Raw genomic sequence first — 18,719 nt, forward strand, 5'->3', positions numbered from 1 at the left:
CTCCGGTGGGCGCCTGCCCGGGCGGGGCCGCCTCTCCGGCTGCCGCCGCTCCCGGGCGCGACGGGGTGCGGGCACCGGCCCTGCCCGCGGGACCCGCCTACCGGCAGCTGATAGGCCGTCTCCGAATAGCACTCAAAGCGCCACTTCCTCTGATTGGCCGGGCGCGCCCCGCGCGGTGCCTTGTGGGAGTTGTGGTTTGCTGCTGGCCCACTGCTGTGGTGCTGTGCTCTCGGGCACTACGTTTCCCGTCAGCCTTTGCGCGCAGCGCTCCACTGCGCGGGGCGAGGTTTGCTCATCCGGGTCTCCTGTCGGCCCGCCCAATCGGCACGCACCGAGGGCGTGCCCTAGGCGTTGATTGGTTGGTTCGGATCGACGAGCTCTGTTTGAAATCCGTTAACGGCGGCGGGCGGAGGCGCTGAGCAGGGCGGCCGCGGCGCCGAGGTGAGTGGCACCGGGCGGCGGCTACCGGGTACCGGGCGGCCTCCCCCTGCCGCGGGGGGGTTCTCGGCTTCGCCTCACCTTCTCCCCTTCCGTGGCAGACGCCGTCCGGTAACGGCGGCCTAGGCCGTAGCCCTCCCCCGTGATCCGGTCCGGTCTCTCCGGCTGTGGGGGCTGTGGCTGGGCCGTGGGTCCGCTCCGGGCCCGGGTATTGGTAACCCGGTCCCTCGCAGCACCGTGAGGCCGCGACTGGGAAACGGAGGCGGAAAGCGGCTCCGGGCGCCTTGTCCCGGGTCCGGGGCCGCTTTTGCTGTGGGCTGGCACGGTGGCGGGAGGGCAGGATCGCGCCCCGCGGCGTGGGCCTAAACCCCTGAGGGTTAATTGCAGACCCGTGGGGCCCGACCCCGGTCGGGAGGCCGGCGGCGGGCGAAGCCGCCGTGGCGGGGGCTCCCTCCCTCCGGAGGGGCCGGCGGTGCCGGTAAGATGGGGACGCTGCCTCCTGAGCGCAGTGAAGGTGCGTGTTGAGATGCGAGTGGGTCCTGGTTTCGGCTGGGGTCGGGTTAGGTTTCTTCCTAGTAGCTGGCACAGGGCTGTGGTTTGGGCTCAGCGTGAGGATAACGCTGCTAACACACCGATGGTCCGGGTGCTGCCCAGTAGGGCTTACGCTGGTCAAGGGCTTCTCAGCTTCCCATGCTGCCTGCACACAAGGAGCTGGGGGGGCACGGCCAGCACGGCTGACCCCGACTGGCCCAAGGGCTATTCCGTACCGTGTGACGCCATGACCAGTATAGAAACTGGGGGAGTTGGGAGTATATAAACTGGGGCAGCGATCGCTGCTCGGGGACGGGCTGGGCATCAGTGAGCAGCTGCATCACTTGTTTTTCCTGGGTTTTGCTTCTCTCTTCTATTGTTTTCCTTTTCATTATAATTTATTATTTTTATAACATTTCAATTATTAAACTATTATTATCTCAACCCATGAGTTTTCTCACTTTTCCAATTCTCTCCCCATTCCACCGGGATGAGCAAGTGGCTGGGTGGTGCTTAGTTGCCGGCTGGGTTTAAACCATGACAGAGTGTCCAAACAATCACAAAATCTGACGTGAAGTCTGTCCCTTTCACGATGAATTATAACCCAGAGCGCCGAGCCGTGCTAATGCCAGCGTGGGCCAGGCCGCCCACTGTGCTGTGGCGTTCACTGTTCATTCACACTGACTGCTCAAAACCCGAAGCGTGCATCTTACTTTTGGAGCTAAGAAAAACTATGTTACTTCTTCTCAAACCAAATCCTGCTTCCTAGGAAAAGGAGGAAAGAAAACCAGGCAAAACTTGGCCTAAGTAACAGAAAAGGTATTAAGTTAGCTATTTTTGTACAGCGCTTTTCTTAAACTAGAGGAGATTCATTTTATCTAACAATAAGTTGAGGGTGTACTGGCTAAAAATAATTTCCTTTTCCTTGAACCGCTATTCTTAGAATGTCCCATCTTCATGTCTTCTAAAACTTGCGGGATCTCATTTACGGAGCGTACGATGTCAGGGCTGTTTATTTTGGGCTGTTGGAAGGGAGGCGGCTCTGGGCCGCTGTGAGCAGAGCAAAGGCTGCTCGGGAGAAAAGCTGCTGCTCCTCCTTTTGCTGTAGGCTAACGATGGCAGGCCGGGGTGGTCTGCAGAGCTCTCTGCGTGCTCATCTCCCGCCTGCGTAGAGTTAAAAGCTTCATCTCCCAGTTTGAGTATTACATGATGGAACAGCAGCGTTGCCTCTGTTCTGTACCCGGGATGATGAATTCAGGGTTGATTCTGTGCTGAGCTTTGGCACTTGAGCTTTGAAGGAGGAGCAGCAGAAAGGAAGGAGAAGCTGTCGATCCAGAATTTGTTAAAAGCATTCCCTTAACCCCGCTCAGGGAAAAGCAAGGATGACTTCTGTTAGTGGCTGCTGGCATCGCGCTGAAGGAGTTCCCGGGGCGCCTTTGCGGTGGGATAGCTCCCTACGCGGCTGCAGTGGCAGGGCTGAATCTCGAGAGCAGTTTCCAGCCCCTTGTAATGGTCCAATTTACATATTAGCCCAGGAAAAGCATCTGGGGACTTTGTCTGAATTATCGTCCCTATAAAAGGGACGGAAAGCTTTGGGTTGCAGGACAATAAAGAAGCTGCCAGGCTGAATTAAGCAAGTTGCCTGGTTAATGCAGCATCCTGTGATTAAACAGCAGTCGGTGTTGAATGCCCAGCAGAAGGCACTGGAATGACTGTGACAAATTGCCGTGCAGCTTCCTCGCCCTTGAGGAAGCTTCTTGTGCTTATTCCCTATTGTCTGTCTTGGGTTTTGAGGCACGTGGATCAGCTGGCTTCAGGTTTATCTGCTAATGTAACTCAGAATATCCTTTTTGTGTATCTCGTACTATTTTTTTCCCCTTTCCAATCCCGTTAGGGTTTAGAGTAAGTAACGCCTATAGCTTATGAAGCTCCAGTGGTGTCTTGTGATAAGGTGTTGTCTCAAGTTGACCAAGGACTTATCTAATTACATTGCAAGGCAGCAAGAAAGAGCAGATCTCTGCACCCTCCTTCCATCCGTCCCTTGCTGCTCCCCCAAACCCAAACTCCCCATTCTCTCTCCTTCTGACCTCTAACTTCTCATCTTCGTCCGTCCTGATGACCATCGGTCCGTGCTGGGCTGCTGCTCTGAAAACGAGAGGCTCTTTTGGTTAGGTCATAACTGCGAAGCGGTCCCTTACGACGTGCTCGGTGCCAAGTTTCACGTGCTGCGGCTAGGCCAGTACTGCGTAGGTCTTGTTGGAGTTACTCCTCCCCAGCCTTGTCTGGCCTGAATGTTTTTGGCAAGAAATTAACAGCTACGTTGAGAAAAAGACGCTGAGCCCATCTGTGGAGGAATCGTGTCAGCATTTTAAAGCTAATTTGGATTAGAGCGAGGTGTGAAGTTATTCCGAAATACCTATTGCGCTTGCTGTTGGATCAGTCTTATTCTGGGATAGGAATGCTTGTTCCAATTTAGCTTAATCCTTTTTCAAAGCTAACTAACCTAAACCAGGCCAAGGCACTCTCCTGGAACGTGCCAAAGTGTAGTTACTCAAAAGAAACCTGATGTGCAGAGAAACTCATTGTCCGTTCGTCTTTGTGGATACGGGTGTGCTGCTCCGTACAGAAACCGTACGGGGCCGTGGCTGCGTGGCACGTTTCGGTCAGTGAGGGGAGCAGACCTAGACAGAGAATCAAGGTTTTAGTGAGGCAGTTGCTTTTATCAAAGGAATTTGGGCTATTTTTGAAAGCGAGAGGACCAGATCCTCCTCCTTTCTTGCACCGGCGCCGGTGTGAGCAGCTCTCTGCAAGCCAGGTGAAAGCTGATCCTGCAGAACAGGGGTGAGGGTTCCCCGGCTGGCTCGCGGCGAGGCTCTGCGGACGCTAGTGTCGACACAGAAGGTGATGGATGTGGGGGAGAGCAGGGTTACGCTTTAAATCCATGCTGTAGTTATGTAGGATTACAGTGTGCCTGTAACCACAGTCTGGTAAATGCACGCAGTGCCTGCTAATGAGGTAATGTCCCTATTAATGAGAAGAAGTTTCTGCACCTCACTTCTGGTGGAAGAGTGCCACGGTGGAGAGAAAGAATTTTACCTCCTGTCTTTAAAGAAAAGATTGAGATAATGGTGGTTCTGCCATCAAAATCATGATTGGGTGTCTTAAAATGCCTCAAGGGAGTGGGCACCGGGCTTCAGGCTGTGCTTGGCCGAGCCCGTTTCGATTGCAGGAGCATCGCAGTGGGCATATCGGAGTGATAAATCACCTTAACGTTCCCAGCTGACGGGAGCTCAGTCCCAAGCTGAGTCGACGGGTGGAGGAGCGAGATGCCTTTCGGTGAACTGCTGCTTCGCAGTAAATCCTATTCTGCGCAGGGCTCGGAGGATACGTAGGAGTTTGAAAAGCGAATGCCGTGAGTTCCTCTGACTGAAACGCACCCTCTGGGATTCAGTCACGATAACTTTTACCTCCCCACCGGCTCTTTCAAGAAACTTGGTGTATGAAACATTGGCGTTGATGCGCTCCATTTCTTTTCATGGCTATTGGGTTCCATCTGGGAGGGACAGAGAGAGAAGGGGGTCGGCGGTGAGGGTGCTGACGCTATGACAGAATATGGACTTTGCACAGTAAAAAGCTGGAAACTGCAGCAGCGTAGCAGCGGACACAAGTAGCTGTGAAACATGATGCCCGGAGCTCCGACTCGGTGGACCGAGTGGGGAGGGCGAGGGAGGAATGCAGATGACGCACTTGATTTTTAAAAAAAGTAGATAGCGTTGACAGAAACTCTATCTTGATTAAGGGCGGTAGGAAAGCATTCGATTCCAGCCGTGTCTTGAGCTCGGTTACAGTTGGTTTTGGCTCTGATTCTTCTGTTTGCCTTCTTTGGGTCCTACCCTGACATCTTCACAGTCATGTAGCTGATGCTTCTCTACTGACATTCCTCCCCTTAACTATCGCGATTCTGTGCCGGGGAACTGAAGGCTTCTGGGTGCAGCCATCTTCGGGAAGGAGGGCCGATGATTTACTCTTGAACATCTCCTTATTTCTGGAGCATACCATCTGGGTTGAACTATGTGTGGTCTGCCTAGACAGATGGTTTAGGTCTGAGACTTCACGGATTAAGAATACGCTGCTTTAGAGTTGGTTGGACTCATAAAAGCAAAGTTCAGGTGGTTTCCTTAGGGAGTGTTTTATAACACATCCTCATGGGCTCTGCCTTGCAGCTGTGCGAGGCATCACGAAAGCATGAAAACACCTTTGCAAGAAGTTTTGTTACAATTTAAGGGTTTATAGCTTTGTCCCTGGCTTTATTCCTGTTCCATTGAGTTTAATATCACCTGTTGACACAGGGACTCCTCCTGCTGTCAGTGCTCCACTAATTAACTGCAGGGACCGCTCTTCACGCGGTCACGGTGCTCGGTTTGTTTACAGCCTGGCCAGCATCGGGGTAGTGCCCTGGACCACGGCAGGGACCCTACGCTGCCTTTCTTCCTGCTTTTTGCCCGTTAACAATACTCCACAGAACGCTCTTCCTGCTTTGGAAATCAATTTACTCCGTAGAAGAGCATGTTTGTGTCGGTAGTTCTTGTTTGTAGCCCTTCAGAGGGAGAAAGGCTGCGCTTTGCGGTGCTCTGGAGCCAGCCTCATCGTCAGGCTCTCGCTTCGTAAATCTGTGCCCTGGCGAGGGTCAGAACTCTGCCGAGAGAGGGAGGGGAGGGCACATCAGTCGCTCTCTGGAAAAGCTTTGTACTTTACTTCCTTTTCAAAAGATACAGTTCTAGTGCCTACGGGTAGAAAGAAAACCTTCAAAATCTGATCTTTTTAATAGCTTTGAACCTGCGTATGTCAACACTGGTAAAACTTCCTTAGCTTTCCCAGTCAGCAGTAGAATAAAAAAACTGCGTTGCTTATGAGGCGTTCAGTCCGAAGGCTGTGATTACAAGGCAGGAACACGTACCAAAGGCTGTCCCGGCGTCTACCTCTAGAAACTGCGCCGAGGAAGAGAGGCAGAGAATGATTTAGCTGACACCCGTGTTGGGGTTGGTGTAACAGGCGGCCGATGCTTGTTGTCTAAAGGACTGCAGGGGTGCAAGCGGAGGACTCGCGGGGACAGCGTGAAGGTGAAGATGTCTCACCCAGAATCTCGCTATTCCTTTGATGTCCCAAACCCTTGCATCAACTTTGCGGCTCTGAGTGATGATGACGTGCTTGACGCAGACTCCTGGTTTGGTAAGTTGCTTCCAGCTCCTTGATTTGTTTTCCCTTTGGATGAGGGCTTGACGTGATCCTCGTTTTGGACCTGGCTTCTGTGCCAGCGGGTTACTCATGTTGTTAACTGCATCGCTCATCATGCATGGGTTTGTTTTGTTTTGGTTTTGTATTTAAACTTTGATTGTCATCTGTAACTTGTCAGGTGACTTTGTTAACATCATAATGATATTCTGAGGTATTGTTAAAAATTCCTAACGTAGTATGTATAGTGAAAGTCTCTCTTTCCTCACAGACCAAAAAGCCAATCTGGAGAATGTCTCTCCTGAAGAAAATCTGGCAAAGGCCTCGCAGAACAGCCCTGCTTTTTCAAAGCCTGATGTTACTCCGTCTTCTGTCGCATCACCAGGAATAACAATGAGTAAGCTGGCATGGTATGGGGGGGAGAGGATAAATTTTACCCGCTTTTCACTGGCAAAATGAAAAGGCCTCAGTCTGGCTTTTGCGGGACCATCTTCATATATTGCTGTCTAGCAAGGTCTCATGTGGTTTCACTTTAGCATTCCTCCGTGCGTGCGTATATGTATATATACGTATATGTGTATGAGCTGACGTTTGTCACTGTTCTCAGGTGAAAGCCACGGTGAAGCAGAATGTGCGCAGGCCAGCGCGGTTCCTCAGAATATCGTTGGATCCCTGTCAAGCTGGAGAGCTGCTGCTCCTGCAGAGGCCTCTCAAAGGTGAAATACTTGTATTCGGCTTGTGTGAAGCTTGGTGACGGTGTAACGAAGCGGGTCCTTGCTCTCAGGATCTGCAGTTCTAGCTGTTCTTGGGCCGTCCTCCGGGTCTGAGGTTCTCCAGCACGGAGATGGTGTATTGGGACAGCTGATCTGCTTGCTAAGCTGGAGGGACAATCTCTAGGGGTGGAAATGTAATGCAGCGTCTCGCATACTTGTCAAGTGAGACTCGGTAGCACTGGGAGCTTCTGGAATGTGAGGATATCTGAAACTGAAGTGGCTTATAAAGTTTCTTTGTTTATATCTGCCTGAGCTGGGCAGAGCTCGTTGTTGATATGAATGCAAGGGGGCCTGTATGCTCATATATACCAAGGGATATTAAGTTTATGGATTGTTAAACTTAAATAATTCATGCTGTATTTGGATTGTTGTGTTAAACACACCACTTGCATAGGGGGCACGTTGGAGTTAGGTGATGCACTGACATAAAAAGCATTATACAGATTGTGTGTCTTCTCAGACCTGTGGGAAAACTAACCTCCGTTTTCTGTTCCACTCTAGAGCGGGTAGGAGACAGGCTACAAAGCAGAGAAAAACCCAGCAACGCAAACAGCCAGCTAGAATCAAAGCGGAGAGAAATGCTAATGCCTTGGTTAATAAGGAAGAGGTTCCACCCCTGAAAAAAATGAGAATGTACGTCATCAAAGCTCTTCTGTTTGGGGCGGGGAAGGGGGGGGGGCTACAACTGTTCCTTTGGAAAGGATTTCCACATGACTGAGAGGGTTCCACAGGAAGGTTAGGGGGAGGTAACCGAAACCCGATTCCTGATATTGGTTTCATAACAAGAAGAAATAGCTGTAAGACCCGAAGGAAACGCTCTATTTGGAGGCAGAGAAGTGAATGAGATAAGCTTGGGTTTCTTAAGCTCCTTACTCGGCGCCTGTCAGCTAGCTTTAAATTTGGCTTAACTTATCCGTCAGGAAGTCATCAGGCAGTCATAAGCTATGAAAGAGTCACAGCTAAAATATTTCTCAAATTATCTTAACCACTAAGATATCATAGGGTGATAAGCTTGAGGTCAGGAAATTGAAGTGCAATCGTTCAAATGCTGCTGTACCTAGATGAACGACAGTACGCCTACCTCCTCAAGAAAAGCCTAAGTTCCAAAAACTCAGTAATTCATCTTCCCTCCTACAGCCTTAGGGTACCAGGGAAAACTAGACGATCGGTACCTGGGCTCGTGGTGCGGTAAGGCCGGTCTGGCATGCCCTAGAACTCACCAGGTGTTGGGCTGTTATGCATGGTGGTGAGAGCTGCAGGTGATCGGTCACTTAGAGCACAGTTAATTGGAGTGGTTTGCTGTAACAACTTGTTACCTCAGTTCTAGCAGCAAAGAGAATCTGACAGAAGTATCCACAGAGAGCGGGCCCCTGCAGAATCCCGACCTCTCCCAAGGGAGAGGGAAAAGCAAGCTGACCATGCCCTCCACGCCAACAGTGTTAAAGTACGTAGCTTTCTTGTGACTTGTCTTTGCGAACCACTGTTGATTTAGGTGACAGCCCTGGCTAGAGTGTTTTCAGCTTCAACTTAGCATGTGATGGTATCACATTTAGTAAACACCAGGTCAAGACAACAGTATTAGGATGAAATGTACTTCACCGCCTGAACCCGTGCAAAGGAAAGCTTTTGCTTTTAATTTGAGGAAAAAATTGTTCTTGCTAATGGATGAAGCGTGCATACAGCAAATGTGTATGCAGGATAGCAGTTAGCTGCAAGCTTTCTTGAGCAAACAAAACCCAAATAGATCTTTTTTAAAGAGTATACTTTTGTAATGAGTGATGCTTCTGCAACGAAGTCGGAGATAAGCTTGTTCCTTTGCACTAACGTCATGCTAATAACCAGCGAAGCAGGAAGGCATATCTCACCCTTTAACATGCTTCTGCAGGAGGACCAATCTTTCTGGCAAGCTGAAGAGCACGGAGGAGCAGGAGCTGGAAAAGATGCAGCAGTTGCAGCGGGAGGTTATGGAGCTGCGGAAGAAGAACGAGGAGTCTCTGAAAGCAGCTATTGCTGGAGCAGGTGGGCTCTAGCTGAACTGCAAGTTGAAGCTGTACTGGGCTCAGCTGGGGAGTGCTGCATGGAGCTGAACAAGTACCTGTAAAAACAATCATTCCAGATCTTGTAATGAGTATTAGGATTAGGTGGCTTTTAATGTAGATCAGCCCCTAAACTGCCTGGGAACAGGTTTGTTTGGTTTTTGTCGTGTTTTGAAATATTACAGAAGAGTTCTCCAAAACCTGTTCAAGTTATTAGAAAGTAAATGCCCCCCAAAGGCTTCCAGACCTTACGTGCTCTTTTTCTTTAGGACAACCCGTGAAGAGAACTGTTGGTCAAGTAACAAAGCCAATTGACTTCCACTTCTGCACGGAGAATAGAATTAAACAACACGTGGAAAGCCAGCCTGGGAACGAGTACAAGGAACTGGATTTTGCAGCGGTACTGAGAAAGCATCATCCTTCCCCGGTGAGAACCAGAATCTTGCCAGCAGTCAGTTGACTAATTCGTCACCTTCTTTCTGCTTTTGCAACACACGTGCTGCCGGTAATCCGCAAAGAGGGTTATCATAGGAGAGGCAAGCGTTGTGCAAACGTAACTGTTAGCTCACTGCGTATCTGCATTGCCACAAGAGTCTAAAGGACCCTTTTGAAAAGGGCCCGTTAATGTCACATCTTCTGGTCACTGGACTTCATGCTTTAATCTCCCACTTGATACCGTTTCCCGATATAACTAGCTTGTGCACATTCAGACACTTAACATTAGACATAAGCCTTATTTTCTTTTCAATAAGGGGAAGGGACAGATACTGTGAATCGGTGGGGAAAGGAAATGTCATCGAAGCATCCTGTGTTAAATGGCCATAATGACTGTGGTTTTTTTGTCTCCAGGGGCGAATGCCGAAGGGACCCACTGTCCCCAAACCTTTCAATCTGTCCCAGGGAAACAAAAGAAAACTCGAAGAAGCCACATCAGAATACGTGTCCCTTGCTGAGCAGGTAGAAGCATTCCAAAAACGCACGCCCTCTCGCTACCATTTGAGGAGCAGGAAATCTGATGGTGAGCAGTCCTGGCTGCGCCCAGCCAGGAGCCCGTCCACAGAGACGGTGGCAGAGCCAGGACGATGCTTTGACTGCTGCTGCTGAGCAAACAGGCTGTGCCTGTTGCAGGCCTTGCCATTAACAGCTGGTCTCTGACCTGAATTTACAGGCCCAGTTCCAGGAAAGTCGGTGAAGGCTCGGCTTACAACCCCTAAAACGCCAATGCTTCTAACAAAGCAGCGCTTCAGACCTGTCACCTGCAAAACTACAGCAGAGTTAGAAGCAGAGGAAATAGAGAAAATTCAACAGTAAGTAAAGGCTTACCCTAGTCCTCCGAGAGAATTGTACCAACACTGGAAACACCTTTCAGATGCCAAAATATCACTTCTCAGGAATACCCTTTTTGCGTAAAAGAATGAGTAGTATAAAAACATGGAGATTCTTTTAGCTTGTGCGTAATCCTATGGCTCGGATTGCAGGGATGTGAAAAGTAGCCAATTCATGTTGAAGAAAGTGCTCTGAGGAGAGCTGATCTTGGGTTGCGTACAGCTTACGATCAGTAAAGCAAACCCAGTACAGCCTGTGTACACTTCGAAACTCTGCTGCAGACAGAGTTTGGGATTTCCAAGAAAGCAATCCATAAGGTTTTTCCTTAAAGTCTTGCTGTTTCAAAAGCAAAGGAGAAGTTGCTAACTGGAGCCACACACTAAGTAACGTGTGTGTGTGGCACAACTGCTTCTGTACCTGACTATTGCTCTTTTGTGCTGTGAGAGAAGCCGTTTGCTAGAAGCTGCGTCTTGCCATGTACGACACGTCGGTGACTATCTCCGTCTTTCCTCTGTAGGTACAAATTCAAAGCACGAGAACTCGATCACAAAATCTTTGAGGGCGGACCACTCCTGCCCAAGAAACCCTCTGTGAAGGAGCTCACGCAACCCATTGGCTTTGAGTTGGAAATCGAAAAAAGGATTCAGGAGCGTGAGAGTAAGAAGCAGCAGGAGGAAGAGCACTTTGAATTCCATTCCAGGCCATGTCCCACGAAAATCCTGGAGGACGTTGTGGTAAGAAGTTTAGTAATACCCAGACCTGGAAATTAGGAACGAGGTGGCAATTAGCTTCAGAATGTCCATGGCTATGTTGCAATATGTATTTAATAATCTTCAGTAAGCGCTGTCTGTCATTAGGCAAGAACTGCAGTGGCTATGTACTGTGCTATGTCAGGTTGTTTCTCTGTAGTGCTTTTTCTTGGCACTTTGGCTTGGGTAACTCCCTGCTGGCTCTTCTGAACAGGGTGTTCCAGAGAAGAAAGTGCTTCCCGTTACCGTCCCCAAGTCTCCAGTCTTCACCTTGAAAAGCAGAACCCGAATGTCTGGCAGAGATGAAGAAAAGGTAACTGTTGGGAATGGGCTGTAGTTGAGCCTGCTGGTCCCACCACGGTGTCTGCCTTGGCCGGCCTGCCGTGCGTCTGCCAGTTGGGTGTGATGGTCTGGCTCGGTTAGACCCTTCCCTCCTGTTAGGCAGCTCCTCCAGTGGTCATCTTTCTCTGTGCCGTTCCCATCTAACGATCTAGTTGCTGCTACTCATTTTACAGAAACTGAATTCTCACACAAAATGAGATAACTCAATTTAAGCACTGACTAGGGCTTCTGAGGTGTTGCTGGCGTGAAGGAGGAAAGCAAACTGCTTGGGACGTTGCCCTTCCCTATTCTGTCGTTGAGAAGGGCAGATATTGCATGTGGCCTTTCTTCTCCCTGCAGTCACTCTAGATCCCAGGAGGTGGGGAGCAGGATTCAGAATGCATCGTGTCCTTCCTCCTTTCCCTCTTGTGAAGAGGACGTAAAGGATTACAGTCTAATTTGCACGAGTACTAGAATGATAGTGGTTTGGAAAGAGGCAGAACTTACCTGTGGTTCGGGATGCCTGTAAATTGGTACTTTGGGGATGACTAATTTTCGCAGTGTGCAGAGGGTTTGCTTGACGCTGTTGTGACCCTTATTAAAGGAACTTGAGTACTCATGGCTGTGTTTGGCAGGAGTTGTAGTCTTTCTACGAAAATCAAAAATCCGGTGCTGTGTCAGATCCTAACGCTCATATCCCTTTAGGAGAAAGAAGCGGTCCCTGTGATCAAAGCTAACCCTATGCCACATTACGGAGTGCCCTTCAAACCGAAAATGCCGGAGCAGAGGCATGTGGAAGTTTGCCCCTTCTCTTTCGATGCCCGTGACAGAGAGCGGCAAATACAAAAAGAGAAAAAAATAGAAGAATTGCAGAAGGAAGAGGTAAGAACTAAAAGCTACCTTGGGTTCCACTCCTTAAGTAAAAAGGGTGTGGCAGGAATTGCCTCTTGCTGTTGGCTGTTCAACTTCCAAAGCTTCCTGCCTTTGAGGAAAGGGCAAGAAATATTGCAAGTTGTTTCTTTCAGGTGCCAAAGTTCAAAGCGCTACCTCTGCCTTACTTTGACCACGTTAAGCTGCCAGAAAAGAAGGTCAAAAACCCAACACAGCCCGAACCGTTCAATCTGCAGATTGATGAACGGGGAGCTGCCAAGCTACAGAGCTGGAAGCAGCAGGTAGGATGGAAAGGATAACAGGTATGGCCAGACTGAAAGCAGCTAGCGAAGTTGTGATCGACTTCAGAAAGTGTCCTGCTTGAGTGGAATCAGGATCTGCGTTTGAGCAATGAATTATTCTGTCCTTGGCGTGAGACTTGTGCTATGGGTTAAGGATTGGTGGATTGGGTTGGGGTTTTTTTCTCCCTTTATGGTAAGTGATGGGATTTACCACAACGGCCTGAACGGCTGTGGGGTATTTTCTGAGGAGCAGCTATGTGCAGCTGGATGCCTTTGCTGACCATCTCTGTGCTTGGGGATTTATTAACGTATAAATAATATACTGCTTTTCTCATGTGAAATCTGCAGTGGGCACCTGAAATTTTCTTCAGGCTATTTTTGGCAAAAGTAACTGGCAGGCAACAGGTGACACGACTTTTTGGCTTTAATATAGTTTTCTATGCAAATGATTAGATCTAAGCCAAGCTGGCTTTTCCAGTGTTGGGAATGCTGACGTCTGGGGGGCAGGGACATAATCTTTTCGTTATGCCTGGCGCTTGATGGGCTCCTCTTCTCTTGCAGTGTGAAGAAGACCTGAAAAAGCAGAAAGAGGCGGCATGTTTTAAAGCTCGTCCCAACACAGTGATGTACCAGGAGCCTTTTGTGCCTAAAAAGGAAAATAAGCTGTTATCAGGTAGAGTTACAAGCACTCGCTACACAGGCTTGGCTGATAACTCAGAACTGATGCAATTAAATGATGTTTAGACTGGCTGTTGCCTCTTCTTTATCAGCACAGCCAATAATGCCGTGCACTTAATCAACTAATTCCCTAACAGCTCGTGTCCCCAGGGAGCGGGGAGTTTCCTTGCCTGTCCTGCACTAACACGGCAGCTGTATTTAACAGCTATGCTGCAATTGGCAGATGATTGATGCGTGCCAGCTTGGGATAAGGGTAAATGGTGTGCGAGGAGCTCCTGGGGAGACAGCTGGCATTTCTGCAGCGGCTGTCAGTCTCTTCCTCCCACTTCTAATGAGACGAAGGCATCTACGGCTTAGGCTTGACTAAACTTTGTGGGGTATAGAACCAGCCCAAAACTTGTACCAACAATTGTGTGCTTGCTCCCTCCTATGAGAAGGCCCGTGACAGGGTGACGTCTGCGTTAACGCTGCTCACGTTTGGGCGTAAGGTTTTCTCTTTTCCTGAACCCGGAGGTATCCACTAACTACCCCTGCAAGGTGACGCGCTCCAGAGGGAGGCTTCCGTTTGGTGCTAGTACTGCTCTGCTTTACCTGACTGTCTTTGCACCAATGTTATCTCCTCTGTTTCTAAACTTAGAGAGCCTTTCTGATTCCGTAGTTCCTGAAAGCTTTGAGCTGGCAACAGAAAAAAGAGCTAAAGAGCGGCAAGAATTTGAAAAACGATTGGCAGATGCAGAAGCCATAAGGGAGAGGTATCAAGAGCAGGTCAGGCAGCAACAAGAGGAGCGTGAAAAGGAAGAAGTAGCGAAGCTAAGGCAGGAACTGGTAAGTGAGCTAGTTCTGAACAGGGGTTGTGAAGTAACCCAAAGGGATGTGTGAATATAGTATAAATGAGCTAATGTCAACGTTGAGCTGCATTAAGACTGTCTTTTCAAGTTTCCCTGTTGCAAATTGAGTCCTCGTTAACTTTACAACTGGTCTTAAAAAAAACCAAAAAGGCAGCTCTGCTGGGATGGCTGATTTTCAGAGCTGTACACGTGTAGTCATCGGAGCAGAATGATCTTTGTAAAATCCACAGCCCCAAAGCGTGCCTTGTGTGCTCCCGGTGGCTCGTTCCGGTGCCCTAGGCAGCGTGGTAGCCTTGTAGACAGACGCCTGCCTTCATCCCGCCGATGGCTCGCCTGCAAGCTTCAGCTTCGTCATAACTGCAACCATTTGCTTCAATTTGTCCTTGATTTTTTTTTTTTCCCCACCCCCACAGGTTCACAAGGCAAACCCAATACGCAAATACCGCAGCGTAGAAGTGAAGCCCAGTGATCAGCCGCTGACTATGCCGAAGTCTCCCAACTTCTCGGATCGATTCCGGTGCTGATACGCAACCACGCGATAGCAGGAGGGAGATCCCATCCCTCCCCACTCTCTTGATAGGCAGAGAGGGAACAGTTGTTTTTATGTGACTGCTCAGTCTCAACTCCTGCCCTTGGTTCCATTATCGTTATATTGAGTAGTTTTAACTCCACCTGAGGCAGGTGGCTGAGGCACGGCATACTGGCAGTGCCGTACGGTCTCCATGGCCTCGCTTCACGTCTAGACATCTTGTTCTCTAAAGACTAAACCAGGTTTTGATATTGTATACAAATATTGTGTATTTGAACTAAATAAAAATCCCTAATCTGATCGCTGTTTCTTGCTAGTGGGCTGAATCCCTCTCCTGCAGAAGAGTTTTCGGTAAAGGGTACTCGATGAACGCACAGGGATGTGCGCAGCTGGAGGAGCTGCCTTGGCTTTGTGCACCTAAGTATTGGTTTCAGGTGTCTGTTTCCTAGGCTTTTAGTCTGTATTAAACTTGAACTAAGTAACGTGAGGCTCCTGCGAGCCGGCGTATTGCAGGTCTGACCTTCCTTGTTGAGTGCTAATATGAATCTTGCCCACGCTTTTTAAAGTAGTTCCCTGTGTATATTAGAGCATTAAACCTGCTGCTGTTTTACAGCTGAAGTCATTCTATTTGGGGAACCACTTAACTGGCAAATGACTTGCTGTAGGCTGCCTCCCTGGCTCTTGCCAGCGCGGTTATCTCGGCTAAAACCGCGTCGTCTCCTAGCCAGTCTAGCGCAGCTCGCGGGGCTAAATATAGAGCCAGTGCCCTGATGTGCTGGAGGACAAAACTTCCAGCGTCGCAAAGAGGTGATCAAATTTCGATTAACGTTTACTAAGAATTATTTCTTACCTTAGCATCGTGATATGACTTCTTACCTGGTAAGACTGTGTTTTAGGCCTTTCCTCGGACTTGCCTTAACGAGAAAGATGACTCCAAAAGGCTGCGTGAGGGCACGAAGGGCTTAGGGATGCAACTACTCCACACGATGCTCTCGGACGCCGCTGCTGCCCGCTGACGTGCCTGTGTTGCTGTTACCTGTTCTGCCAACTGCGGGGATCCTGTGCTGCTGCTTCCTGAGCCCAAAAGGGACTTGCAAAATAAAGACGCGGGGTCTGGCGGTCACGGGAGCTGGGCTCGGAGCCGTTGGCAGAAGGAAGGAGAGCAAGCCCTCCCGGTCAGGCTGGGAAACGCATAAAGCTCTTCGGCCTGGCTTGGCTTCTCGTGGCTGTAGCAACACGGAGGCTTTGCCTCTCCCGCGTTTGCGGGCCTCCTGCCTTCATCGCTTGCTGGGACCCCTGTGCGCCGGGCTGCTCGCTGCCGCTGCGGCGCTGTTTGCAGCGGAGGAAAACATGGGAAACGGAATTGGTGCGTCCAGGGAGGACAAACGGTTTCTTGTTTTGGGGGTCATGGCAAACGTTTGCTCTCATTTCCTCTGAATTTGGATACCACTGGAAAAGTATTCTCAGCATGTGGCCTTTTATTCGGGTTTTCATTTGGGTGGAGAAGAGAGGGAGCTCAAACTTGTTAGATGTCGGGCTCCAGCCACGGGGCACGGTAAGAGGCACCGTCTCATTATCCTTCCGAAAGCATATCAAGCAATTGCTGGTGTTTTACGCTTAATCTGAGAGAGAGAACAGGGGCAGAAAGTCCTCAGAGAGCTCAGTTCAAAGATGAACATTTGTTGTACCCGAGGATGATGTTTCTGCGGGAATTCTCCTAAAAAGCGCGATGCTCAAGGGATATCGCTGCAGAACAGCAGCCGGCAGCGAGTGAGCGGTTTTGTGTGGATGTACTGAACCGCACCGCTTCAAAGAGCACCGGCCTCGGACTTCTCCTCCGCTTGGATTAAAAGAGAGGGAAAGTCACCCCCGCTGAAACACAGCGGTTCTTTGAAGGAATGGAAACAGAGGTATTGTGCAGTTAATAACCGAGGAGCTGGAGAGCAAGCTATTTTGAGGAAGCGCGTTGGTACCGGAGGATGAATGACCCTGTGACAGCAGGGCGAGCTGAGACGGGGATTCCTTTTTGCCAGTCTCAGCTTTTCCTTCCTTGCTCTCGACCTCTACGTGGCTGCGCCAGTCATACGGGATGGCTTCAGCCACATTTTGCTGACTGCCGATAGCCCTGCGTCGCGGAGCGGGACGGTCAGCAGCAGCCTGGCCGAGAGGCCGGTTGTCACCGGTAAGCGCGACAGCCCCGCTGACGTACAAATTACGGCAGTGACTGGAGCAAGAGGATCTCGTACGCATCCTCTTCCTGCAAACCACGCAGCTCGGCGTGGGTCCGGCCAAAGGCCTCGCAGATTTTCCCTTGGTCTCCCTTAACTTTCTTTCTGCTGCAGGAGAGCCGCTCCGTGTGCTCCGCTGGATGGGGACGCAGCAGGACCTCGAGCGTGGAGCCAAGGAAGCTTCTGCTCCAGCCCCGAGCGCTGGAGCCAGCAGCGAGAGCAGCAAATATTTACGGCGGGTCGGAGGAAAGCCTGAGCGATGACGATGAGCTGCGGAAGAATGCAAAGGCAAGCAAGATAATGAGGCTGCTGAGCTGGGGCAGACGCTGATCCCTGAAGGATGGTGCAACTGGATTTCTGGGACGGCCCTACATGGCCTCTGCTTCAGACCGGAGGAAGGGTTCGTATGCCTGACAGCTCGCCAGATTTCCCCAGCGGTATCGTCAGGTCTAATAAAAGGTATTACCTCTTCCCGCAAACACGGCCTCTTCTATTCCTCGTACGCTGCAAACTGAGCGAAAGGGAGGCTCGGGCTGCCGTGTGCTGCAGGGCCGTCAGGCGTTTGGCAGGGCTCTCCGGAGTCACAGCGGATTCTCGGTGGGCGGCGGGCGGTTAGCGCAACCTGCCCGCTAAACGGGGGGAAAGCGTGAAATGCTGGAAAAACGGCTCTAGTGTGGAAAACGTGCAAGTGATGGGGGTCCCGGAGGAGCTGACCATCGCTGAGGACGGGGTTCAGTTAAGGCTTCAGCAGGGAACGGTGGCAGGTGGTTTTCCCAGTCCCAGTGGAGTAGAAATGGGAGAACAAAGTTAGAGGACTGGAGCAGGAGACCGGGATTTGACCGAGTGCTGTCTCAGCACCCGCCTTTGGAGTCGGGGTAGGCTGACAGGCTGAGGTACCATCTGTGCTCTTGCTGCGCGGATTTTGCAAAAACATTCTTGCATTCAAGAACTCAAAGCTCCTCACCTTTGTGAGCGGGGCGGGGAGGAGGGGGGTCCAGGAGAGCTGGAGCTGGGTACTGGTTCTTCCTTCCTAGTCCAGTTGGTACCAAAGTAATTTGCTGAGCTCAGACTAGAGCTGGAACTAAAAGGCAGCCAATGTTTTTCTGGACTTCTACGTTGAAGGGTAGCTGTGAATTGCAAGATCTTATTAGCGGTTGAAGGAGATTCTTACGAAAAGGCTTGATGCTGATCTCAAAAGCACAGCTTTGGTTCTCATTGGCCTCTCTGGGCTACCTCCTTGGCTGCCAGCGTGGCCTGGCACGGGGCTGGCAAGGACAGCCTGCGCGTGGGCAGGTCCCGGTGATTCGGATCCGTGCTCGCTGCTGGCAGCCACGTTGCTGTCCTCGAGCTGCCGCATAGCTCTGGAAGCTCTTTTGATGATGTTGGGATTTTTCCTTGTCTCTCCCCATCACCTTGACGGGACTTGTCACGACACGGCGGCAGCTGGTCCAGGGAAGTCCTGGGTGCTGATGGAAGCAGTTAAGCTGCCGACCGCCTGCCCAGTTGGTCCCCACCGGGACGGGTAGGCCGGCTGGCTTGTGTTACAGCGGGATGGCCGGGATTCAGGTGGGATGTTGTTCTCGCCCGCCCGGCCGCTCAATTTAGACAGGGTGTAGGGTTTCCTGGAGGACGGGCTGGGCTTGGCTGGGCAGGCAGCCTCCCTTACCCGTGAAAAGCAGAAAGGTTAAAGTGTGCTGCCGAAGTTGTGACAACCGCGTAGCTAGGGAACTGGCGTGCTTGGTGCTTTGCCAGCTAGCCCCAGGACAGGCTGTTTTCCAGCTGCAGCCAATGTAGACTCTGGCTTAAGTTCCTGAATGGGGAGGGAAAAAAAAGAAAACCCAGCCTGAGAAGCCTTGGT

The 18,719-nt window shown here is 50.5% G+C and overlaps 1 protein-coding gene across 4 annotated transcripts; it reads left to right on the top strand.

The window, feature by feature from the left end:
- The first annotated feature begins 164 nt into the window (after positions 1-164).
- TPX2 (TPX2 microtubule nucleation factor) lies at positions 165-14,933 on the top strand. 4 transcript variants are annotated; one of them, XM_087749978.1, is made up of 18 exons: positions 165-441; positions 6,046-6,198; positions 6,473-6,598; positions 6,809-6,917; positions 7,476-7,607; positions 8,112-8,162; positions 8,296-8,418; positions 8,860-8,993; positions 9,280-9,437; positions 9,860-10,028; positions 10,179-10,317; positions 10,854-11,070; positions 11,300-11,398; positions 12,112-12,288; positions 12,432-12,578; positions 13,140-13,251; positions 13,894-14,081; positions 14,518-14,933. In XM_087749978.1, exons 2-18 carry the CDS (start codon positions 6,096-6,098, stop codon positions 14,626-14,628), a joined length of 2,295 nt encoding a protein of 764 aa, XP_087606104.1. In that variant the 5' UTR covers positions 165-441; positions 6,046-6,095; the 3' UTR covers positions 14,629-14,933. The 4 variants fall into 4 exon arrangements, with proteins under 4 accessions (XP_087606104.1, XP_087606103.1, XP_087606106.1 ...); XM_087749977.1 differs by lacking the exon at positions 165-441 and adding an exon at positions 742-952; XM_087749979.1 differs by lacking the exon at positions 165-441 and adding an exon at positions 1,459-4,381.
- Positions 14,934-18,719: the final 3,786 nt, after the last annotated feature.

The sequence above is a fragment of the Nipponia nippon genome, unplaced genomic scaffold, assembly GCF_047370975.1.
Source record: "Nipponia nippon isolate SJK-2023a ecotype South Korea unplaced genomic scaffold, ASM4737097v1 scaffold_13, whole genome shotgun sequence".
NCBI lineage: Eukaryota > Metazoa > Chordata > Aves > Pelecaniformes > Threskiornithidae > Nipponia > Nipponia nippon.